Source organism: Ammospiza nelsoni, chromosome Z (assembly GCF_027579445.1).
Source record: "Ammospiza nelsoni isolate bAmmNel1 chromosome Z, bAmmNel1.pri, whole genome shotgun sequence".
Classification (NCBI taxonomy): Eukaryota; Metazoa; Chordata; class Aves; order Passeriformes; family Passerellidae; genus Ammospiza; species Ammospiza nelsoni.
This window is the reverse complement of record NC_080669.1, coordinates 41,792,348-41,819,094: the sequence shown is the minus strand read 5'-3', so window position 1 is coordinate 41,819,094 and position 26,747 is coordinate 41,792,348. Positions and strand designations below refer to the sequence as shown.

Genomic DNA, 26,747 nt, shown 5'->3' with positions numbered 1-26,747 from the left:
TAAAACAAGCAAAATGAACTAGTTTAAAATGTGTCCAGTTTCACTGGTGGGCTTTCAGTCAACTGTTCAGGAGTAGACATCCTGATTTCAGGCTATACTCTGTCATTCTCATGCTCTTAATGATAGTTGTTTTAGAACCACTTACGACTAGTACAGCTTACTACTAGTAAGTTGCATAGTGCAATTTTCCCAAGACTTTGAAATATTCTTGTTTACTATAGGGGGAAGCATGTTGTAAAGTGGTAGAGCCAGACTTTTATTAGTAAGAGTAGGATGTTGCCATTAATATTTAACAATGTGGTTTGATAAAGGTGTATTAATTTAATTGTGAGCACTCTTGTTAAAGTACCAGTAATTTCATGATGAAAATATAATTTCACATACATCATCCTCAGCATTGTTTGTTAAGAAGGGATAATTTTAATAGCACCTGTTTATTTGCAATAGACTAATTTCATTTTCCCTGTTAAATTTGTTCCATGAACTCATGTAGTACTAGCTAAGTGGTGGGAGATTATCTGCCTACACACGGTATGAAAAAGTAACTTCACTTTAGCGTCTTTTAACTTTTTGTTACAGGCTAGCTTTTTTTTTTTTTTTTGCAATTAGTATTTTGATCCTGTCTATATTCTGCTATTTTTCCAGCACACGTGCAAATACAGGCTCTAGTATCAAGTAATAGTTGCCTTATTCAGAAGAATATAGGAAAACTGTAGTTTTCATGAAAAGTTGTAATGAAAACTACTAACTGTAGTTAAAATGAAAAGCATCTCAAATTTAAAAAGCATCTCAAATTTCCTTCCTGCATTGGGATTTTAGTTGGAGTGCTGTCAAATAACACTAAATTATTGAGAAGTGCATATACATTTACTGATTTTTTTTAAAAACTCATGGAAGCTATTTTTCCCATCTGAGATGAAACAAATTCTTAGTTTTTATTTAGAGGAAAGCCATATTTTTAAAAGGATAATAAGTTGGATTTTATGTTTCTTCTGTGCCCAAAGAACATTTAAAAACTTTTACTTCTGAATAAAGTTGTCTGTGACTTTCTTTTTACTGTTGCCATAGTCATAATCATTGGTGTTGTTGGTTTTGCTTTTCAAGGTACCCAGAAAATGGCATAATAGAAATGGACACAGTTAATCTTCGACCCCGAGCAAGAACCATTCTGAAGTGGAGTGAGCTAAAAGTGGGTGATGTGGTGATGGTTAACTACAATGTTGAGACACCAGAAGAAAGAGGATTTTGGTTTGATGCAGAAATTACCTCTTTGAGAGAAATCTCAAGGACGAACAAAGAGGTTCATGCTAAAATTCTGCTGGGGTAAGATTTACTTGACCAACTCAGAAAATCTCTACATATCATATGAAATGTATTTGGTTTAGTTTTTTTATCTGCTAGTCACCACTAGATTAATTTTAATGTTGTACTTTGATTCCACAGCTGTGTGAATTACAGAATTACAGTGCATGGTTTTTACAAGGTGCAGACTTAACTGTAAGTCAGAATTTTTATTTTTCAGGAGATTGCCAGAGGCAACCATAAAGGTTTTTATGTATTATGTGGGATTCAGATTGGTTAAAGCATGTTCCAATAATTTTTTAGATAATTGGGAACCCCTAGGTCTCACTGAGTATGGGTCATCTCTGACAGTTTGAACAAGTCTGTAAACTGGCTAAATAAATTTTTAAAGAATAAAATATTTATTTAGTATTATAACCTCTGATAAGTAAAGTGTGGAGCTGTTGTTAAGTTTTCATTGTGACTGAGATCACCTGAATATCTTTGCTTTGTTTTACTATTTCATTTTAAAACTTCTGTACAGTGCTTTAGGAGTAGTGTTTTCTGCAGATATCCATAAGATATTAATGTCAGTAAGTTGTGGTTTTGCCTTCTTAGGGATGGAACAGATGACCAGTGGATGATTTAATGTTGGCACATCCCACATTTACTCATGAATGTTACCATTGTTCTGGGAATGTTTTCCTGAGAATGAATTGGACTACTAGCATACCTTGTAGTTTTCTTTACAAGAAAAGAGGATGCTGTATCTCTCTTAGTGTGAGACATGGGAGAGACACACAGAAGTTGCTGTGAATCTGGTCTAATTCAATATTTTGTGTAAAAGTGCAATCTTATCTAGTACTGGGGAATAGCAAAGACATTGGCTCAGTAAAGCATGCAAGTAAATGAAAGTCTGTTTTGGGGATAGGTTTTAATTTTAGAATTATAGTAGTTTCCTAGACACTCTCAGTGCATTATAGTTATCTTTTATTAAGTAGAGCAGGCACATGGACTTGTTTTGTAGGCAAAGCAAAAAAAACCCAGACTTGAAATACAAACCTAGAAAAAAAGAGAAAATATTTGGAATTCTTAACTTGAAAGAGAGAAGAGATTAAGAAAGGGAGGACAGGATCAATGGTGAGATGCAGATTTTCATTGTAGTGCATTTAGTGCTAGTGGCATTTGGTGAGTCAGGGATGGCCTTCTAAAAATAGAACTGCCCAGAGTACAGTTTACATCAAGTTCAAATGTCTGTTGATAACATTATTTAAAACTGCCTACATGGATTCTTTCAGAGTTTTCCCCATCTGTTTAAAATAGGATGATCAAAATATGTTTTTGTCTTGATTTGACAAGACAGATGTCTGCTAAGGAAGGCAGGAACCTCCCCTGAAATGGAAAATGTAAACCCCCTCCCTCTGAATTGCTATAATTTTGAAATGAAAAGGCTCTCAGGCAAAGATATGGGACTAGGAATAACAGTTCTTTACTAGGAAGACTAAAAATGCAAATGTAATAGTACAAACAAAAAAAAACTACTCACAGAGTAAGAATAGAACCTGACACTCAGGTCAGGATGTCGGTAGCAATCTGATAAAATGGTGGCTGCAGTCCTCCTGCAGTGACAGGTGTGGTTCTGTTGGAGCAGTGATCCTCTAGAAGGAGGCGGTTTTCCTCTGAAGGTCCAGTGGTGGTGTCCATGGGCCTGGTCTTCCTCTGGGAATCCAGTGGAGAAGACAGCGGTACACCTCTGGAAATCCACCTCTGGGAAAAAGCTGCCTGTGATGTTCCAAATCTCAGATTATATCCAGGTAGGAATGCTTGGCTCTTTCCCCTGGGCAGAGCATCTCCCAATGGGATGATGCAGTTTTATCAGTCATGCAGTGACACTAAATGGCCCATTAACAGAAGATTTCTCCCTGAGGGAGGATTGGTTGTGGAAGAGATAAAGAAAGCTGCCCAATTAACAGAAGATAACTGCCCCACCTCTAACAGATAGGAATAGAATACCCCCCCCATATTTCCAACCTATGACAGTTTTGTATTAGCAAAAGGAAGCACCTGGTGGCTAGTAAAAAATTCTGCTTGGAACTCTATAGGGTAGTCTTTTCTATATCTAAATAAACTGATAGTTATGTTTCAGACTAGAAGATGCTAAATTCAAATACTGTCAGTACTGTGGCTAGTACAATAGGGTTCCCCCTGATACTTACACTTATATCTTCTGAAAGGAGCTGGGAGGAAAACAACACAGTAGACAAATACCTATTCTAAAGTGATGAATTTAAGTCCATTTTTCAGATGGAATCATATTTCAGAGAATATTCTTCCTAATTAAGAACTCTGGTTTCCTATAAATGTTGATAGATTGTATATGCATAATCAACTTGTTGCAGAAAGTTAACCAAGCCCTGACATTTCTTAAATTTATCAAAGAATAATTCTGTATCACCTGTACAACCCAACTCATTCCTCTCAATTAGTAGTAAATGAACAAGGCAAGCCTCCTACTGTACATAAATTTGTGTAAGGAGCATGCAAAAGTAATTACTTTGAATTTCAGGCAAGTCGATTTGCAAATTAAAAAATAACCTCAGTGTTTCATTGTTAATGAATATATAAATAATATAAAATATATTAATTTAGTTTTGAATTATAATGCAGTTGTTGTTATTTTAATCTAATAAAATTAATATATTTCTAGTCTATAATATTAATATGTGATTATGAGTTCTTAACATTATGTTAGCATTAACTATTTGTCTCAAATAAAGGTGAAATTTATTTTGAATTTTTTATGATTATCTGTTAATGATTATTTGATTGTATGCTAATGACTAGTTTTTTGTGTACTAGTTAAGAGCAACCTTAGCAGGCAGTAAATGGAGGCACGGGGGAGACTCTAAGGGTCTTAGGGTTGCATCAGATATAATAATTGCTTGGAATTTTTTCCTTTGTGGTGTTACATCAATGAGGCTTTGTATAAAACAATTTTGTATGCCATATTTGAAGGTTTAATTTATTGATCTTGCTATTTTTGACAAAGATTTCCTGAAGCTGTTGATATAATCATAGGAAATAACAAAAATATTCTGGTTTTGGTCATGCTATGAAGCTAGTAAAACATATGATGAATACGTTTTTTAGGTGCACCTTTTGACATGTGTATTTGTTTGGTGTTACTGTTACTCATATCTTAGTCTTAACCAAAAGGAAAATTCCTGTGCAGTCTGTCATCATTAGCTCGTCTTTTGGAAAATATATATGAAATAGCGAATTTTACCAAATAGAGGATGAGAGACTGAATAGGGGAGGCAAACATCATTATACAGAATAACTGACCACTTATTTATTAATTTTCATTTTTATAGTATTCACATTGCAGCTGAAATTTGTAATTTTAGGATGTCTAAAACATATAGAACAGGATTTTCTTTGTCTCAGATGCAAATGTTAGGGAAATAGCAGTGCTTTGGGCATGGAATAGGGCTTAAGGTTTCTCATGACTCTGTGTGCATGCTTGCAGTTCAGGATCTCTGAATGTGAGTTTCTTATTTTGGAGTATCTGTGGTTCCTCTGAATTTATTTTAACTGGCAAGGTGTTCCATCTCTGTTTTTAAATATCCTCTGTTTTTCCCTTTGGGGAGAGTGTTTTATTTCCTAATGACAACACTTGTTTGTAGTCCAGAATAATATGACATGTTGTCTTTGAGGCTAACTGTTCAGAATTTAGCCTTGGAGCCAGTGGATGTGTTTAAATTCACCATAGCAAATCAAACCAAAGTAGATCAAATGATGCTCTGCATTCACTCCTTCCTAGAATTGAAGATAGAGACCAAATTAGATCTTAGTTTTCCTCAGTAAACACTTGAAAGTCTGAGGACAAGCAAGGACTCTGTCAATACCAAGACTCTTTTTTTTGCTTAAGCCTTTGGAGGTGTGTAAGAATGTAGATATAAATTATACAGAGTGAACGTAATTTTCTTCTTTAGGTGAGTGAATGTTTAATGAATTTCATGTCTTCACCTATGCAGCTGTAAAGGAATGTAATAGAATGGTCTTAAATTTTCATGTTCATATTTGTCATCTTTAGTTCTGCAGGGTTTTGTATGAACATCCTTGCTCCCAAAAAGGAATTTTTTTGCAGATTACTTTCTCTTAATTTTTAAATATTTTTGTTGTATTTTTCTTGTAACGTGCCAGATCTGCTGTTTGTCTTCCTCTTTCTTTTCATGGTATGCATTCATATTTATCATCCTACTACTCCTTTTATTCTTATCTAGCATGTTTTATTCTCACAATGCAATATGATATTTTAAAATTATCTTTATGCTACCTGATACCTGTACAGATTTTATTTTGAACTTCTCCCTTCTTTTGGACAAGATTTTCCATTTATATTTAACTTCTGATTTTTAAAAAAATCATACATATATTTGTTTTTACAGCTTTGCAAAGACACAGAAATTAAATGCTTTACCAAATAGTCAGGTATTCTGTAATAATGAGTGAAAGAAGCTGTGCACAGGGTTTTTTTGTTTATAATTTCAAGAATTCCTGTGCCTCTGTCAATTTCTATCTAGTTAAAAAGAAAGTTATTGGTAGTTATATCTTGTTTTGACACTTTGGAAAATAACAGTACCATACTTCCTATCACTTTCAGTATATATTGTGATAATCATCATGTCAGAGTTGTCGTCATGATTTGGTAGATGCCCAATAGTACAGTTCTCACAGTGCTTCTTCTTTAGGTCTGGAATTTTCATTGATGTGGTTTATATGTTACTAATGCTTGCATTATTTTCTACCCAAAGTAACATCCTTGTTCATTTATTTTATTGTATTGTCTTTGACTATTGCTGGTTGATGTGCAATGACATTGTTTTGATGCTGTGTGAAATAATAACAGTATTTACTTGGACCCATTTGCTCAAATAACTTTCATGCTGTATCAGCAGGTATCCTAGTAATAAGAATTCTAATTGCTGAAGACCTTACCTACCGTTTTTTTGCACAGATGTAAAAGTGTCATATTTCTTCTAGGCAACAAAACTAGTAAAAAGGTGAATTTATATCTCTCACTTTCCTCTTAAGAGAACACCTCTTGAATCAACAAGACTGTTTCAAATCAAGATAGATTCTGAGTGGCCAAGAAGCCTGCTGGGATTTTTGATGATGAATCTGTAGAGGTGATGCCTAGAACTTTTTAAGCATTTCTTTGTACTGCTTTTACTAGAGTCTATGGCTAGAGATTGCTCTTTTTGTGATACATAGCCTTAGGGAATAATCTCACAACTCATAACAGGAATGACTCTTGACACCCAGAATGCTTTGCATACTACTTAATTACCTCGTTGGACAAAAGAAATCATGTTAGCTGAAGTGGTGTGTGAGTGTAATTCTCTATTTGAACTTGGAAATGAAGTTTACTGTATATTAAACTGTTCACTTCTAAATTCCAGATTAGATTTTTAACCTTCCTTCAGTTGTGGTTTCAGTTTTGACGAAAAGTCAAGAATTAAAAGATTCAATGGACCGAAGGACAGAATATTATTAATGAGACTTCTGAGTAGTGTGACGTGTCTTTTGTGAATGATTCAGGTGTACAGGACAAATATCCCAGGAGATATTGGGACATCCTGGGTTCTACAGAAATGTTGTTATTCAGCCTGTATTGTTTCTGTCAAATGTGAAACAGAATAACATTATCTGACAGAGAATTACTCATTAAGAGATCATGTGTAGAGTGAATCCTGTAACCATTCAGTGTAGGATTTGTCCTCTTTGCAAGATCTTTACGAGATACAGTACCTTGATTCAGCAACTGTGGCATTAAACTCGTGGTGTTGATACAGGCTAGGGATGAACTCATGGGCCTCAGCCTTGCTGAAAAGGACTTGGGGTGCTGATAGATGGGAGGCTGGACATGCCCCAGCCATGGGCACTGCCAGCCCAGAGAGCCACACGTGTCCTGGGCTGCATCCAGAGCAGGGTGGGCAGCAGGGCAGGGAGGGAATTCTGCCCCTCTGCTCTGCAGAGACCAGAGTTCCTGCATCCAGGTTCCTGGCAGGGGATGGAAAGGACATGGACCAATTGAAGCAAGTCCAGAAGAGGCCAAGATAGTTGAGGGGAATGGAATACCTCTTCTATTAGGAAAGGCTGGGAGAAGGGGATTTGTTCTACCTGGAGAAGAGAAGGCCTCAGTGTGACCTAATTACAACCTTCCAGTACCGGAAGAGAGCCTTCAAAAAAGCCATAGAGACTTTTTACAACAGCATGTAGTGACAGAACAAGGGGCAATGCCTTCAAATTGAAATATTTGTTTTAGAGTAGATATTGGGAAGAAATTTTCTAGTATGAGGGTGGTGAGGCATAGGAACAGGTTGCCCAGGGCAGATGTGGATACCCCATCCCTGTTAGTGTTCAAGGCCAGGTTGGGTGGAGTTCTAAGGAGTCTGGCCTAGTGGAAAGTGTCCCTTGCCAGGGATTGGAACTAGATGATCTTTAGGGTCCCTTTCAACCCAGCCATTCTATGATTCTATGAAAGTGTACATTTTAAGAAGTATTTGGCTGACTTATAGATATCCTTTTCTTATTTCTTTTTCCTTTGCCTTTGGACAGAAATTTCTATTTTACAAACACTCACTAGTTGTGATGGACATGTTCTACACAGACCATAGCTATTCCTTCACACTCTTTACCTGCATGCTTAATTGTTCTACGTCGAAGAGGACAAATCTTCAGGAGGCTCCCAAGAATAGAAAGGATTTGAAGGATTACTGTTTTAAGATTTGCTTGTCCCTAATTATTTTCTGATATGGAACATATATTTGATCTGCATACTTCCTTTTCTTAAAAAGAGAGCATAACAAGTAACTGATTTGTCCTTTGTGTCAGTTCCCTGCATATTGGCTGATCTTAAGTAGCAGTATGGGGAAACTGATTGTTTCAGGTTGGTTTCCTAAAATGGAGGGAAAGTAAACTGGATATTTGTAATTCGTGTTAAGTCTTTTGGACTGTGAAATACTGTTTTTTAAAATTCAAGGATTTTATTGGCAAACCAAGTCTGCCTTTCAGAGAGAGCCAAAGAGTAAGTCAAATTATTTAAGATCCTTTTAGTCCTGCTGGTGAAAAGGATAAGACTTTGGAGGGCAAATCATCCCAAGGAAAAGGGTGATTTCCTGTGCATCAAAACCTGGTTAAATGCACAGCTTATGTTAACAAACATTTTACTTTTAATAATATCACTTTGACTTTTGTCCCTGACAACTGCAGAAAGGCAAATCCTGCATCTGTTTTAAAAGAGGGCTAGTCAGCCTTATTTCAGTCTTTGGGATAAAGGGGACTGTTTTCATGAAGTGCTGGTGAAATTGTGATGATTAGGAATAGCCAAGGTGACATTTTTTTATAAGAGCAAATTGTACCTTACAAAGTCATCTGCCTACTCTGATAGAACTATTTTCTCTGTAGCCAAGTGTCTTGGTTTGAAAAACAGATGTCTGCTAAGGGAGGGCAGGAGCCTCTCTTGGAATGGAAAATGTAAACCCCTTCACTCCAAATTATTATAATTTTGAAATTAAGGGGTTCTCAGGCAAAGATACGAGAACAGGAATAACAGTTCTTTACTAGTATGTACGATGGAGCAAACAGCAGCAGCAGCTCGGCGCTGACAGAAGCAGAGCCCAAAGCCGCTCCCGGCCCTCTCTGGGCCGCAGGCGCCTTCCCCGCCGGTGCAGTTCCGCTCGCAGCCGGCAGGGGCGCTGCTGGCTCCCGGCGGGCAGGGCGGGTGCGGGGACTCCCCGCGGCTGCAGGGGGCGCTGTGGCGCGGCTCGGGCAGCGCGCGGTAATGGCGGCTCGGCCCGGACGGGCAGGGATGGCGGGGAGGCTTTGCTGCTGCACAAACCCTGGGGCAGCCGATCCCCGTGCCCCAGCAGCACTTACAGAAACAGCGAGCTGGGCTGGCAGGATATCTTGGCGATGAAGAAGTGACGGGGGCGGGACAGGGGCAGCCCGGCTCCCAGCAGGGCAGAGAGGGGCAAGTCAAGATCCCGGGCGCCCGAGCAGACGGTGACAGGTCCCTCTCTTAGTGAGGTGGGTGATAATAAGGTCCCAGTTCAGTGGCTGCTCTTACGAGCAGAGGCTCACCCCACAGCAGAAGAAGCAGGGCAGCTCTGACTTTCCTCACCTGAAGCCTAGAGAGAGAGAGAGAGAGAGAAAGCAGTTGCCCCAGCCCTATCTTTTGTCATCCCAGTTCTCCCAGCTAAGAGAAGTTCGACCAGATGCCCTCCTCCTCTGAGCTTGACCACTTCTTTTGTTTTTCTTAAGTACCCAGTTGTTAGTGTTTCCTAGCAACTAGCAGGGGAAAAAATCCCTAAGTTAAATGGAACAGAGAGAAACCTAACCCCCAACACCAAGGACAGAGCAACAGTTATGATTTAATTCAATGTCAAGTGTCCCATTATCCTGTCTCAGTCTGGTGATTCCTGTAGTAAACTGGAGGATGGACAGCCAGGTGGGTTTAGAAAAAGAAAACATTGAAGGATAGTGGTTAGTAAGTTACATGCTACTTGGGAAGTGATGACAGGCAAGGAATTGCAAGGATGTGTCCTGAGGACCTGTACTGTTCAGTATCTTGTGGCAATACAGTGGACTCTTACCAAGTTTGCAGACACAGTAAATTGATGGAAATTCAGGGGTAGTACTGCTAAGCAGAGAGACCTGAACAAGCAGAGGAGGAGTGGGTGGCAGGAGACTCAAGAAAGTCAAGATGGGTAAATACAGAGATTTCTTCCATCTGGGAAGGCACAACCCAGGTTGAAGCAGGTTGAACTTGAAGCAGTACTCCCCGGGAAGGAGCTCTGATGAGAGGGATCTGTGGGTCTGTAGAAAGCAAGGTGAATATGAACAAGCAGTGTGTGATGAAGATTAGCAGTATTTGGGCTGTATAAAAAGAAGAATAAGTAGAAGACTGGGGAAAGGCATTTACTCTCCTTTACTAAGCACTAATTAAAATGCATCAAGAATATTCCACCTACTATTCCACTCAGATCAAAACACACACCCTCTCATCTAAATGGACAAAAGAGAGATATATAAAATGCAGTGAATTTCAGCAGAGGGGCAGAAAATGGATTCTTTGGATTGCATTTAAAAGCTTAACATTTCAATTAATTATGTGTTGAAACATTAATTGCTTTAACAAAAACAGGAAAAATATAAGTAAAAAGTGTTAAAATTTCAGAAGTTTTGGGTGTCCTAGCCATAATTGTAAAATTATATTTTGAAGGTGAAGAATGGGTTGACTTGCATCTTGAGGGTTTTGTTTGGTTTTCCAGAACATAAACTATGTCTTCAGTATTTGTAAGTGTCCTTTCTTTAGTAAACATGCAGACTTGGAACTACAGAGTCTTTTGACTTGCTTTTTAGGAGGTGATATTTAGAAGTATTCTGAAGTTTAATTTCTTCCTACTGAGGAAAGTAAGTCCAAACAGAAGAGGAAGAACAGAAGAAAACAAATTTAAATGCAAAAAGGCAAGCAGTCGGGTGGGTATAGTGGTGGAAAGTGGGTGGGAAGAACTGATGAGCAATATTGGGCAAAGCATTATGAAAATAAAAAGAATAAAGGAGTGATGTTGAAACATATGTATACATTTAAGAGAAACTTCAAAGATGGAAAGGAACTCTAGGACTAAGTGTAGTGGGGATTTTTAATAACGTTATGGGTGGTTACTCAACAAGCTTTCTGAACAATCCACTGTAAAAAGAAAATTCACTCTTGCCACATAAAATGCATTTTATTTGTATTTTTACCTCTTACCTTGAGACAGGGCTACTTAGAGCAGTCTGGCTCCCTGTTTACACACATAGGAAGAAACATCCTCACATAACCCTTCTGTTCTCTAGACTAAACACTTCTGTATCAAGCCTATTTGTCATTTTTGTATCCCTTTTCTGGAACCACTCCTGTAAACCCATGTCTGTGTTCTATGGGGAGCCTACACCTGGCCTAACTAATGCTGAGTCATGATTGGCAATTGCTTTCCCTCTACCTGCTGGCAATGCTGCTCTTAATGTAGTCCAAGAAGCTGTGGGCCCTCTTTGCTTGCAAGGGCACATAACTCGTTTATAGTCAGCTTGTTGTTTTGTTTGTTTTTTTTTAATGTTCCTCAAGGTCTGTCTCTACCAAGCTGCTCTCCAGTCAGGTGGAGACATTCAGCAGGTACTGGTATTCCCTCTGTGCAGGACTTGAATTTTTTTTTGTTTAACATATTAAATTCCTTTCTGTCCAAATCTAAATGGTGGCAGAGGCAGCTAATATTCACTTTCCCAGGGACTGAGTTGGAGCTGATCAATCTGTCATCAATCTTCCTTCTTGAAGATAGGCGTGATATTTGCTCTCTCCTATTTAACAGGAAGGTGTTACTTTTTAGTAACAGGACTAAGACTACACACATCCAAACATTAGGCAGCTCCCTCAGAGCTCATAAGTATGACCTGTTAGAGCCAATGGACTTCTATATGTCTGGTGTAAATGCTCCATAACCTAATTTTCCACAGAGGCTAAGTCTTCCTTGCTTCGGCCATTCCTTCTACTCTTGGAGACCTCAGGTTCTTAAACACTGGTCTTAGCAGTAAATACTTGAGGCAAAGAAAGTGCTGAGTACCTCGAGTTTTCTGTGTTTGTTGTTATCAGGGGCCCTGTTAGAATTTTACTCCCCTGATTCAAATCAGTAACAGTAACCTTGGCTTTCCCAGCCCTTCACCTACACAATAGGATACCTCTTCCTGCCCCAGATCAGCCATTCCAGCTTCCATGTCTTACACATTTCCTTTTCATATCTAAGCTCTTTATTAATTTCTGCCAGCTTCCTGTTGCCTTTGATGTCCTGCACATGGTGAAAGACCATGTTTGAGTTTGGGATAAAGCTTAAATATCAATTAGATTTACTGTGTCCATCTCTACAGGGTATCTTGTAAAATTTTTCCAAGTAGATCTCTTCAGAGATTACGTTTTACTGTCCTGAAATTCAAGGTTGTCTTGTACTTTACTCTTCCTCCAAGGATTCTGAACTCCATCATCTCATCATCATTGCAGACAAATTTAATGTCCCATGACAAGTTCTTCACAGTTTGTATGCATCAGTCTAGCAATTTGCTTCTCCATGATCAGAAGTTGTTACCGCTTCCAGAAATTCCCTCTATTGTTTGTGTTCTGCTTTGTTGACCTTCCAGCAGATGCCATGTTGCTTCAATTTCCCTGTGAGAACAGGGCCTGGCAACTTTTTCCAGTTGTCTGAAGGAGTCTTTGTAGATTTACTCTCTATATCAGGCACCCATTACAGCATCACTAATGCTCTGTCTGCTAACCTTGATCTGTAAGCTCTCAACTAGTTTCTCATCTGCCCTCATATAAGGGACAGCTGCTTCTAGTCTTCCTAGCGTCTTCTTCCTGTAGAGCCCTTACTGATTAGCCACAGCATACCAGTCATGTGAGCTATCCCATCAAGTCTCCGTGATCTCACTGTGGATATGGAGCTGCATTAATTACACAGACCTCTGTAATTAATCCCCTTTGTTCATTGCCCATGCGTTAGTGTATAGGTGTTTCAGGGAGGCACAAAAGTATGCTTTTCTCACTTGTTTGTTGGAGAATCTCTCCAACAGTCAAACCCACAAGTATATGTGCATTTGGATATATCAACATAAAAATTAATAATTACAGGATTATCAGAGATTCCAGACAAACACAGAAGACCAGAAAGGCTGTATTACCATTATGTAATGGCTGTTGGACACTTAGATGGAGGGTTTAATATCATGCACTAATGAAATTGGAAATCATGGTGGAAGCATTTGCTGTGATTTTCCTGAAGAAAGTTGGGCAATATAAGGAATGAAGACACTCGAAGATAAGCAGCTGCCCTCTAAATGCTAAATTAGTTAGGACATTTTTTTCTCTCTAAGATTTTCTGACTTTCAGGAGTTCTTATTGAATCAGATTCATCATGTTCTGAGCAGGAGAATCCGTGGATTCCAAGCTTTTTCATTACAGTAATGCTATCATATACATTCAAGCCATGATAATAAATTCATTACAAACTTGCTAGGCTAGAAATGTGGGTTTGTCCTCCTTTGCAAGCACTTCTGCTTTTGGTTTGACATGACCATTCTTTGGAAACATCTTTGTCATTCTTTGATTCTATGCTGTTGTATTCTCATGATTTCTGAAGGTGGATACCTTCAGAAGTTTTCATGGCTTGCCTTTTTTTTTCTTTTTTGTGTGATTGGTTGGGTTTGTTTGATTTTGGTTGCCTGGTTGCTTGGTTGCTTGGTTTTAAAGCACCTTAAATTTTGGGGGTTTGTTGTTGTTGTTGATTTATTCACTTAGGTTTTGGGGATATTTGGGGAGTTTGTGTTTTTGTGTTTGTGGTTTGTTGCTTAGTTGGTTTTGGTTTTGCTTTGTATTTTGTTTGTTTGTTTTTTCCAGAATGCTTAATGTGTTTCTGTGCTTTCAGGACTCTTCTATTCTTTGTTTTTTGGAAGGTCTTCTCATCCTGGCAGTATCTCTGTGAGTTTTTTATGAAGGGAAGTGCTTCTTCCCATGTCTTTGTTTTTGAGTTGAGGTTCTCATTCAGTCTGGCAGGGTTCACAGATTGGTCTCTTGTAACTTTATCTTAGCTCATGATGAGTGTGTGCTGCATCTACTCACTGAATTGCAATATAATTTAAAATCTGGATAGGTGTATTTAACCTCTTATAGTAAGAATCACCTGTTTGTATCTTTGCTTCTTCCTAGCACGAAGGAACTTGTTGACTAGCCCAACCCCTGGAATGATGTGTTGAACAGACCTTTAGTACTGATTCTGGGCACTGCAGTTCAGTCTGCAAACACACAAAGTCAACTGAGCTTAGACTGTGTCCTGTGATGCCAAGCACAACTCTTGTATCTTTGTTTTTTACATATGAAGCCTTTGGTATGTTAGATTTATGGGTCATTGATCTGCTTTTTTACCTGGTTTTTCATGGACATTTGGGTGTTAACATCTGCGTGTTTGAACTTGGATTTGGAAGCTGTAGATGCCTTCTGAGCATTTGTGATAGTGCCAGTTACAGACTTAGTCCTGGCTACAGGAAGGGAGCTGCTGGGGTGGTGGCAGTGGATTCCTCTCCCCATCAGGGGCGTTTCTGCAGCACCATGGACAGGGCTGGGTTTGGGGCAGGATCAGGACCTTCTGCAGGCTCCGCTCCTTGCTGTGGTCTGTGTCGTGGGGCAGGAATGTGCGCAGTTTTGAGCCTCTGACATGGTTGCTGGCTGTTCTCTCAGGCCAGTTCTTCCCCCAGGTACTCTAAATGCATCAAGCACATCACCTATGGCTGACATTTAAAAAAGTAATATCCTGCCTGACTTGTATGTGTGTCCACAGTATGGATTTGTAGGTTTGGGAGAATGTGTGTTTTGTTTTCAAAGGCATTAAAGATGCCTTTGCCATATTAGAATATGGTCCTCAACATAGCCTAGAAAATGTTAATTTAATTTTTTTGCAGTTGTTTAAATACTAGTGTTATAGAAAGAGTAATAAAATCTTTGCTTAGTGTGGAAGTTGCCACATGTCTTTATAATACTTGTATAATAAATGAAAGGTTGAATTAAAAGCAGAGCTAATACTGTCCCATTTTGTAACTGTGTATTTTTATTTTAATGATTAAACAAATGTGTGTGGAATATTCTGAAAAAAAATCTTGTAAATACTCTCTGCTTTTTTGCTTGTGTGCAATAAAAACCCAATTTTACATAGAACCTCTATGTAATTCAGTACAACCTAGCAGAATTTGGTGACATTATCAATGTAATATGCTGTCTAAATGTGGGAAGATTTTAAAGTCACCTTTGAAACAAGTCTGTTTAAAATAAAATCTCCAGTCAACTGCTTCTAAGGAGATGATATTAAAAGTTCTAATAAGCATATTGAATTGTAATTGTAAATTGTTTTTTAAGAACTTGTTTAACTATGACTTGTTGATGCAGAACAGAAAGAGTTGCTGTCTGAAAACTTTACAAAAGCAGAATGAAGGCTGATTGATGTAAGGAATGTAAACAGTGTTGCATATGATACAGAAAGTGGTAGTAAATCTGGTTTTGTTTTGATTTGTATATTGTTTGTTAAGAGAATTTGTGTATCTGGAGAGCATAGCCAACATTATATTCTGTTAGGTTTTATTCTGATTGTGGCTGTTTCTCTACTGACCTGGGCAGTACCTTTTGACATTAGCCATAGAGACTGACTGTGAATTAGTTTGTGGTAAGCATGACAGTGTGAGTAAGGTTTTGCTCTTAGCGGGCTTAAATATAAATCATCATTAGACACTTTCATTATTATTCTTAGTATGAATATGAAGTCTGTGTGTATTTTTCTGGTAGTTTTTTCCCCCATTTTTATTCAGCATTGTATTTTGACTTTAGAATGTGTTAAAATAGTATACTTTTGATTTCAGTGCGCTAAAGGGATAAACCAAGAAATTTCCAGATAGAGATCTGACAATTGTCACTGAATCTCTCAGATTGTAAGAAGTTATAAAGTTCTCTAAGCATGGTAACTGTCCAGCAGTTTCTATTTTCTGTGAACCCGACCTTCAAAATATCCAGGATAATGCCCACTTGTCACATGTCTAGTCAACTGTGATTTTGAATGTCTAAAGTGTTTTGCTACCTGAAGGTTAAAAAAAATGGAAATATGCAGGGGGAAAGTGCAAATAAAAGAAGGTTCAGCTGAAGGTTTCTCTCTGGCTTTAGCTAACCTATCTCAAAGGAAGGCTTGCATTAGGAATTCTGCTGTGTTGAAGGATCTGGTTTTGTTTTGGGATTTAATTCTTTCAGAAGATTTAGAGTTCTTGCTTGAAATACAAACATCCTGTTTATATTGCATAATCTCATTCTTGGTATGGTAGGGTGAAGAAACGAAGAAAATTTATACAGTTGACAGCATATTATAGACATAATTTTGTTAGATAACCATAATTTAAAAATCACATGATCATTATTAAAGCACTGAATGTGTACTGTGGCAGAGGAATTACTCTTTTACGAGCAAATTGCTGAGCAGAGTTTTTTAGCTTTGGTAAGGCCTAACCATTTAATATTAGCCATCATTTTCACAATGTTAGTTGATCTTCCTCTGTAGTTCCAGATATGCAGCTATGACATTAGTTGGAACATACCAGCTTTGTAATGTTATTTGATAGTATTTGCTTACTTCTTATGCATCTCATAGCAAAAAACAAAATGTTTTCTCTGGTTAAAATACTGAATAGACTTTAGAAAAAACTTAGCCTGGAAGTTGCTTTCTGAGTGTTCTTATCTCAAAGAAAAATACAGGGCAAAAAGAGGAGGAATGTCTACCATGATAGAGAACGTGTGTGATAGAGAAGCTATGAATTCCATCAGATGAATAAGTACTGCCTAGATATAGGGAATAATATTGCTAGTAAGTAGGATTGCAGTGCTATGAGAGAAAAACATGCCATGCAGCTGTACTAATTTTTTATTATTATTTCAAGAGTTCTTGTTTTACAGTATTAATTAGAGGAGATTTTCATTTAGCTAGCTAAACTAAAAAAGTTTGTTTCACTTCAACACTTTGAGGTGGAAATAACATTTTTTGGGATGATACTTTGTAATAAAGTTGATGATAAAAGTCTGTGCTTCTGCATACTTAGCAATAGCTTTGCTGTTACTGTTTGGAACACTTACATCATTGAACCAACTTATAAATCTTTTCATGGTATCTTTTAAGGAAACAATGTCATAATCATTGTAGTTATAAGTAATTTTATAGTTCAAATTAGCACCAGTGGAATTTACTCCAAATTAATATTCTACTGAACTCAAGTTTTGCTTGTTTCCCAAAGATACAAATAGCAAGTATCTAGATTTCTGGGTAAAGCTGTATGGTGGTTTACCACCTTCCTTCTTGACCATAGACTGTATGCAGAGAATATGGAGAATAAAAAGCTATTTTTTTAAAAGCAGCTTTTTAAAACTCTAAACCATAACACACTGGGGAGGGGAGGGGAGGGGAAGGGAGGGGAGGTGAAGGGAAGGGAGAGGCAAAAATTAATGTAAAAGATGCCTAAATTTGTCTGAAATTTACTAGAATTTGAGAATATCAGTCATTAAGTATAAAACTTAACTATGTGAAAAAAAGTAATAGTCCTGTATTTTTGTTTTAAATTAGATCCACAACTTTGAGTTCTGTAAGAAATAAGTCCTAGAGGAATAACATTGCATAGGCAGTTAAGCAGTGCTAAAAGTAAGAAAGATTATAACATAGATTTATGGTGTTAAAGAATGTCAATAGGTGTATTTTGTTCTGTTTTTAACTTTAAATAATCTAGGAAAAACAAGACATATAGGACAGTTAATAAAAGACTCTCCAAAGTCCACAAAATAACCTGGGAGATATTGGTGCTTGTAAGAGTTTGTTGATTCAATTTTCCTGCCAAACATTATGTTTACATCTTGTAATTTCTATATTTGAATGCATTGTGATTGTGAATTGCTCAGTATTGTGGATAATTCAAAGCATCTTTGCATGCTAAACCTGAGGTGTTACTCACAATGGCCAAAACTTCCTTTAAGTATGATCCCCTTAGGGAGCAAGTGTAGTTAACTCTAAATACATTCTTTTCCTTATCAGGAAATCAAACAGTTATTTTTCTGATGGATGTATTTGCATTGATGCGGCTTTTGCACATTCTGTTCAAATGGTCTAAATATCTAAATATTTGAAAATTGCTGGCATTTACTGTTTATGCATGTGACTAACAATGGGTAATGTCTTTCCTCCAAAAACTGCTGGGAAAGAAAAAGGTCAAAATAAATACAGGTGCCTAAGTAAACAGCTGTTAGTACACTTAGAAGGCAATTAGAGCCAATCAAGACACTGATGGAGTAGTCCTCTCGACCCCAGTTCCATGGAGACCTAAATACTGCAGTGTTTGGGGCCATGAAAAAGTGATTTGTCACCTGTGGTTTTTCCCTGGATTAGTTTTTTTTCTGCCTTAGTTAGGTCATCATGTGTGAGAGTTCAAGAACTGGTAATCAGCACAAAGGAAGTGGTGAGAACAGGCCAAGAGGTAGGGCAGATTCCAGACTGAAGCCTGATGTTTCTGAAGATTTTCTGATGTTGCAGTTATCATTACTGAATATGAATCTACTGTCTTGTTTTCTTGGGTGTCTATCGTCTAATTACATTTTGCAGACTAGATCTTTTTATAGAGATCTGCTACCTGGCTGGCTCTCTTCAAACCTGTTTTCAAGTCACCTGTGTGATAGGTTCTCACAGATATGCATCAGTATTTTATTATACTGAAAATTCCTGCTTACTTCTAGATCAGGTAGTAAATTGAATGTGGTTAGAGAACAGGCAGTTGAAGAGAGTACAGTATCATCCTAAGGAGGAAGGAAAAGGGAGTGCTTTACAACTGTGTGTTATTATAGCCATTTCTTCCTAGATATGTTTCCATATGAATTACAATCTGTGTAGATACAAATATATTTTAATAAGACTAGGTGAAAACCCTTACATTTAATATTTTCTGTGGCATTATTGTTGTGGAGTCTTGGATTATTTGTTATTACTAATCACTAAGAATTTGCACTGAAACCTGACATAGCAGGACTATTTATCATTCAATACAGTATTGTATGTGGCTTTCCAGAGTTGAGAAACAGTTAAAAGTCATAAAAGGGAGTTAGAAATTTTCTGCTGCTTTTCTTGCTCTATAGGTTCCAATTATTTTTCTGTCTTTCAGGTCACATTTCTGGTTTGTTTGTGGTACTATACTTTTATAATAATGTTTGAGATGCTGTATTCCAGAAGATATGGTTTTGCTGGTCTCCTGTGTTCAGCCAATAAAAACGTTTTTGAGGTCTTAGAAGGAAATTAAGCCATGTTGGATAACTGTCAATAAAGACATACTGAAGTGCCAGACAATCTGAGGATAATGGAGTAGTTTTTTCTTTAAGCGAGCCCTAAATATGTGTTTTATTTTTTTCTTAGAAGTTACTATGATAGACTGATTTTTGTAGGTGAATTTAAATAAAGTATCCTATCAGGGATAAAAAAAGGCTTCTTTATCTTATTGCTTAGAATTCAAAAAGTACAGAATCTAGGTCTGAGGAACTAAATTGAATGTACTTTTTATTCTTTTTGTTTTTCAGAGGTCCAGAAGACACAATAAATGATTGTAAAATCCTTTTTATAGAGGAAATGTACAAGATTGAAAAGCCAGGAGCCTATCCACTGACATTTGGGGATGGAGATTTCAAAAGTATGCACTTTTTAAATTACTTGAATATAAGTACAAATTGAGTGATGTTTCTTTAGAAAATATCAGCATGCAGAGGTAGTAGTAATAATTGGTTTGTGTTCAAGAAAGTAATTGCATTGAAAAATTTTTAGATTTCTGTTCTGAAAAGTATAGTTATTGTAAGATGGCTGTATTACTTTATATATTCAGAAACTAGTAACAGCTTAGTGCTATCAGTCATAAATAGTGAAAAAAGGAAGCAGTTGGTAATGCTCTAAATGAACAGTGACGAATGGATTTGCAGCCTCATTTAAGTTCCTAGAGAGGTGTTTAGGCCACCAAAACTGCTATTGCAATTGACATGTAATTTAAGCTTTTAATAAATTATGAAATGCCAAAAATAGAATTAGTTGGTAGTGATACACTTTAACTCTGTCATGTCAAGACAAAAAAGAAAGCTAAGGAACTTTGCACTAAACCTGCTTGCGGCATTAAAAAAAGGGGATAATTCATGTTGGACTAGTTGACCCTGAATGACCTTCTAAAAAAGTTACTATGCCAGACCTCCTTAACCTCCCCACAACCACAATAAGGAGCTAGTGGCAGTTTATCTAAAAAGTAGTGTGACATTTTATCCTAAGCTTGAAAATATATTTAAGTTATGAGTGCTAAGTGTTTGTGATAGCAACACTGAATAGTGAACTGCAGGTGTACAGGTAGGTATATATATAATTACATATTACATTTCCTGACTCAATGCAATTTTTCAGAACCTTTGTAGGTAGCTCTCAGTGCACAACAATGAGTCTGAATAATGTTTATTTGCTGTCTAAAAAAACCCCACTGTTTTTCAGAGGAGTAAATACCATTCTCTGTGGTATTCTTAAAATTAAAAATGTCGATTTCTCAACTCATTATTCATTTTCATTATTTGAGAATTACTTCCCTTAGATTATTAAAAAAAGAAAATTATCCACTCTTTTATTTTTTCTTGGTCACATTAAAAGATTTTTGCAATATCTTAAAGCATGTTTTGATTTAAAAAGATTACAGTGTGAGAAAATTGAAAATCTACAAATACTGGTTTGTGTTTACATACTATTTATTTTGCAAGTATGCAACATTTTAAACGGCATAAAAAATTGATTGCAGTTCATTTAGTTCTTCCCTGCAGCTACTGTGTAATGAATTAACTTTTAAAATTATGTGTCAAGGAAATGAGTGATTACTGTATTGCTGACTATACAAAATTGTCTACAATGGTGCTATTTGATCTCCAATGAGTATTTACTTATCATAGAATCATTTAGATGGCAACAGACCCATAAGGTCATCAAGTCCACCACTAAACCATGTCCCTAAGTGCCACATCTGTGTGTTTTTTGAACACTTCCAGGGGTGGTAATTCCATCATTTCTCTGGGCAACATCTTCCAGTGCTTGACCATTCTTTCTGTGAAGCAGTTTTCCTAATAACCAATCTAAATCTTCCCTAGACCAGCTTCAGGCCATTTCCTTTTGACTGACCCTCACCTGGCTACAAACTCAGGTAGTTGCAGAGAGCAATAAGGTCTCAGGCCACCTGAGCCTTCTTTTCTCCAGGGTAAACCCCAGCTCCCTGAGCTGCTCTTCACAGGACATGCTCCAGGGCCTTCATGAGCTTCACTGGCCTACTCTGGGCACACTTCAGCACCTCATTGTCCTTCTTGGAAAGAGGGATGCAAAGCTGAGCACAGGATTTGAGGGGTGACCTCACCAGTCTATACTTTGTTCACTGATTGCCACTCTAATTGTTGCAGAGACAATACCTTTGTTGTGTATTACAGCTCCTTCCCTCCAATGTTGATATTGTTTCTTTAGTTGTAACCTCTTTGCATAAACTACCCAAATATTGACATCTGTGTAGAGATTTGCACCTCTGTGTATGTTTTATTTCATATTGTTCGTGGTCCTAATCTTATTAATTTCAGCATATTGTTTATAATCTTCATAAATAAATATAATTTATAAATATAATATTTTAAAGTGTAATCATGAAAAATAAATTTATGTGGGAATTCAGCCTTATTTCTTGAACTGCTCTTTTTCCTGAAGACAACACTCACCACACAACCCTGTTAACGTGATTCTGGTTTTCTAGCCAGGTCAGCTGTTTTGCCTTTGTTCAGGTATGCACAGTGCACATCAGTTGAGCTGTATGCTATTACCACCAGTGTAGCCTTTCCTTCTGAACTGTACTTACAACCCCATTTGTGCTGTGTATTAAAAAATGTTAACTATATAAACACACAGCTCCATTAGCTTATGTACTATGGAGAGATGCAGAATTCTATTACTTTTATTATTATTATTATTTAAATGTAATATTATTATTTTATTTAATTTTAATTTCAGATTAAATTAAAATAATTATTTGGCCTTAAATATTCTATGAGAAGATTGTTGTAAGCACAATCAGCAAATGCACTGATTATATTTTTATCCATATTAAGCTACTCTCCATGCCCATATCAAAAGATAGAATGCCTACTATGGAAATAATCTTTATCAGATAAACAGTGTAGAAGCTCTTATTTCTTGAGTATGGTCACATAATAATTAGGTTTTGCATGTGTAAAGTGACGTTAATATACATTTAGCAATCACAATTAAAAATAAAAGTAGTCATATTCAAATTAATTAAAGGAAGTAAAATTCTAAAACTGAGGAAAGGAGGAAGGCTAAGCCTTTTAGAAAATTATATTAGAAATAAAAAATATAAGAAGCAACATATTTGTAAATATATTACAAATATTTAAATGCAACATGCAAATAACACCTAGGTATCAACATATATTACTTCCATCAGAATCCAAACTTGTGCTAGCTCCTTCTGCAAAAAAAAGTTAATATGAAATTATTTATGCCACTAAACTCTGCATTGTTGGTTGAGGTGAACAGACCAGTCTTCATGTGACCAATAGTGCAGCTATAGTTAGTGCATATGACTTACAACATGGTTAAAACAGAAATGTGAAAAATTAGTCATATCATGAAAATGACAGTTTGTAGTTTGAAGAAAGTAGAGAACTTCACCTATGGTTTAACTGAACTAAAATATGTAGGTATTTTTTTGCTCTTTTACTATTAAAAAAAAAATTACTAACCTTTTACCTAAGAAACTGATTTTGTAACTGAAACCAGTTCATTACATAGGCCTAAACAATGTGTGGTGCTCAGAGCTACAGAAAATATGCCATTTCATGTTGTCTGTTATTACCTAGATGAAATAGACTATAGGGTTTCCATAGGGAATGCTCAGTCATCACTTCTAAAATTTTTCAAAGGAGTTAACAGTCATCTGGGATTTCTTAGCCTGACTTGAATTGGTGTTTCCACCTTGCACAGATAATGAGTTTAATGTAGCTATGCTGGAAAACCCTCAGATTTGTTCATCAGCGCACATAAAATTTGTTCTTCCTCTTCTAATGAACCTTTGGAGAGAAGTCTGAAATGAATAGATTACCTCCATTTGGAAAGCATGATGTCTTCTAGGCTGCACTTTACTAGAAGCAATATTCTAATAGATTTTGGAGGTTTTTTTAGATATATATATTTAAGTGTACTTTTGCCTTTAAGACTTTGAAAATAGTCACTGCTGGTAGCTTTACATGTTTATTTCTCAGGTGTTTGAGTCAGTACATCTCACTAAACTTTCTATCTGCAGCTGGTAATCTTCCCTCCTCAGTGATTCTTTTATATTTTTCAATTAAAAAGTTTTTTATCTTAAAAACAATGATTCAAACAGCATTGTTTTAGCACTACTTATCATGGAATGGTTTTAGTTGGAAGGGACCTTTAAAGATAATTTAGTCCAACCCCCCTGCCATGGGCAGGGGTATTTTTCATTAAACCAGGTTGCTCATTCAGCCCCATTCAACCTGATTTTGAAAGGCTCCAGGGATGGGACATCCATACCTTCTCAGGGTAACCTGTGCCAATGTCTCATCGCCCTCACAATAAAAGAAATGTCTTCCTTGTATTCAGGCTAAATCACATTTCTTTCAATTTAAAATTGCTCCTAGTTTTCATTATTGTTGCTCCCTTTCATTACTGATCTTTGTAAATAATCTTTCCCTATCTTTCTGATAAACTTCCTTTAAGTATTGAAAGGCCACACAAAGGTATCCCTAATGCCTTCTCTTGCGCAGGCTGAATAAATCCATCTCTCTGAGCCTTTCTTCACAGGAGAGATGTTCCAGCCCTCTGGTCATTTTCATGGCCCTCCTCTGGACCTGTCCTAACAGTGGTTGGATGGAGTATTCAGGGCCCTACAGGCCTGTCAGCCTGACCTCAGTGCTGGGGAACGTCATGGAGCAGATCATCCAGAGTGTCCTCACACTGTCTGCAGGACAGCCAGGGAGTCAGGCCCAGCCAGCAGGGGTTTGTGAAAGGCAGGTTCAGCTTGACCAACCTGATCTCCTCCTAGCCAGTGACCCACCCAGTGGTTGAGCAAAAGGCTGTGGCTGTACCTGGACTTTAGTAAAGCCTTTGATACTGTTTCCCCCAGCATTCTTCTGGAAAAGCTCTCCTCATGGCTCAGACAGGCACTCTGTTCACAGCCAGGGTAAAACCTGGCTGTACGGCTGGGCCTAGAGATTAGTGGGGCATGGAGTTACATCCAGCTGGTAGCCAGTGACCAGTGGTGTTCCCCAGGGCTCAGTACTGGGGCCGTTCTCTTTCATGTTCTTTATGGATGATTTGGATGAGAGGATTGAGTGCACCCTCAGTTTGCAGATGACACCAAGCAGGGTGGGAGTGCTGACCTGCTGGAGGGCAGGAAGGCTCTGCAGAGGGATCTGGACAGGCTGGATCATGGGCCGAGCCCAGTGGTGTGAGGCTCAACAAGGCCCAGTGCTGGGCCCTGCCCTTGGGTCACAGCAACCCCAGGCAGTGCCACAGGCTGGGGCAGAGTGGCTGCAAAGCTGCCACAGGAAAAGGCCCTGGGGGTGCTGGTGACAGCAGCTGAGCGTGAGCCAGCAGTGCCCAGGTGGCCAAGAAGGCCAATGGCATCCTGGCCTGTGCCAGCAATGGTGTGGCCAGCAGGAGCAGAGCAGGGATTGACCCCCTGTACTTGGCATTGGGGAAGCCATACCTGAACCCTTTGTTCATTTCACCCCTCACTCCAAGAAGGACATTGAGGTTCTGAAGTGAGTCATACCATGTGCCTGAGAGTATTGATTAGATATTAGGAAAAATTTCTTCATGGAAGGGGTTGTTAAGCATTAGACCAAGTTCTCTAATCATCAGCATGGTGACAATCACCATTCTTAGTAGTGTTCTAAAGGTGAATAGATATGGCACTTGAGGACATGGTTTACTGCTGAACATGATGGTGATGCTAGGTTGGTAGTTAGACTCGATGATCTTAAAGGTATTTTCAAACTTTAATGATTCTTTGATTCTGTGATGAACTAAACTGCTCAGTTTGGTGTCATCTACAACCTTGTTGAAGGTGCACTCAATTCCAGTGAGTATATCATTGATGTGGATAGAAAACAATAGTGTTGCCAGTGTGACCTTTGAAGAACACCACTCCTTAATGGTTTTCACTTTTATGTTGAACCATTGGATATGGACCATTCACTCTTTGAATGTGGCTGTCCAATTAAGTCCTTATCCATTTAATATTTCATTAATCAAGCCCATCGCTCTTCAGTTTAGCAGCAAGAATGTAAGACAGCTATAAAGCTAGAGATTGTCACAAAGGAGGGCCACAAAGAAGGGAAGGGCCTTGAATTGAAGCCTTGTAAGGACAACAGCTGAGGTTGCCTGGTTGTTTAGCCTGGAGAAGAAGAGACTGAGGACAGTCATCACAGTCGACAACTTCCTCATGAGGGGAAGACACCAATGTCTTCCCTGTGTGACCAGTGACAGGAGCTGAGGGAATAGCCTAAAAGCTGTCTCAGGGAAAGATTAGGTTTGGATACCAGGAAAAGGTTCTTCACCCAGAAGGTACATGGACACTTGAACAGGCTTCCCAGGGAAATGGTCACATCACTAAGCCTGGCAGGGATTCAAGGAGCTTCTGGACAATGTTCTCATTTACAGAGGGATTTTTGGGATGTCCTCTGCAGAGCCAAGAATTGGATGTGAGTGATTCTTGTGGATCCCTACCCCCTCATGATATTCTATAAATCTATGATTTTTTGTTAAGAATATTGTGAGGGTCCAAATCAAAGGCCTTACAGACAGGTAAATGACATCTATAGTTCTCCTTTGACAATTGAGGCATTCTGTCCATGGTGGAGGGCCACTGTGCCAATCAGGTACTATTTGCCTTTGGTGAAGCCATTTTGGCAGTCTTTAACCAGTCCTCTGTCTTCCACATCTTGACATGTCTTCCAGAAGTCTCTGCTCTGTGATCTTACTGGGTACTGAGATGAGGGTGACTAGTCAGTAATTCCTAGGTGAAGCTTTTAAAAAAAAGGTTCTTTAAAAAAGCTTTTTTAAAAAGCTTTCCTGCTTTTGCTCTTTTTTAGAAAGGTTGAAATAGCTTTTTCTCCAGTCACTAAGATCTTACCCTGACTGCCATGAATTTTCAGATATGATGTGACTGCTGTGATTTTTTATATATGATGGAAAGTGGCTTAACAACTACATTAAACAATTCTCTCAAGACTCTGGATGCATCTCTTTGGGTCCCATGGTCTTGTCTATGTTCATGTTCTCAGATGATCTTGAACCCGATCTGCTCTTACCAGGAGTGACTTCAGTTCCCCAGTTCCTGTCTTGTGGGAACTTGAGATGTGGGAAGAGTAATTACTAATGAACACTGAGGCAAACAAAACTGCTGCATACCTCAACCTTCTTCATGTCAATTATGATTAGTTCTGTCCCATTTTGGGGGACAGAGCAAAGGAGTGGGTTGTGTGTGTGTATTTTCTTTAATCTTCCATTTCTGACCAATGTGCCTATAGAAGCCATTTTTACTATTCTTTGTATTCCTTGCCAAATTCAGCTCCATCTATACCATAGCTTTCCTAATTTCTTAATTGCCCCTCCACAACTAGACAGCACTTCTCTTTTCTTCCCAGGATGCCATCCCTGATTCCAGTGCTTTTCCTTCTTGTATTTCACTTTGTCCAGGACGTCTTTACTGAGCTATGCTGGTCT

At 37.9% G+C, this 26,747-nt stretch overlaps 1 protein-coding gene across 3 annotated transcripts in view; it reads left to right on the top strand.

Annotated features, from left to right (window-relative positions):
- The window catches only part of UHRF2 (ubiquitin like with PHD and ring finger domains 2), an 82,137-nt gene that overhangs the window by 29,394 nt on the left and 25,996 nt on the right, over positions 1 to 26,747 (top strand). For all 3 annotated transcript variants that reach the window (XM_059492886.1, XM_059492885.1, XM_059492887.1), the window contains 2 exons: positions 1,105 to 1,323; positions 19,505 to 19,614. In XM_059492886.1, the coding sequence (XP_059348869.1) occupies positions 1,105 to 1,323; positions 19,505 to 19,614 (329 nt within the window). The remainder of the gene's footprint in view (positions 1 to 1,104; positions 1,324 to 19,504; positions 19,615 to 26,747) is intronic.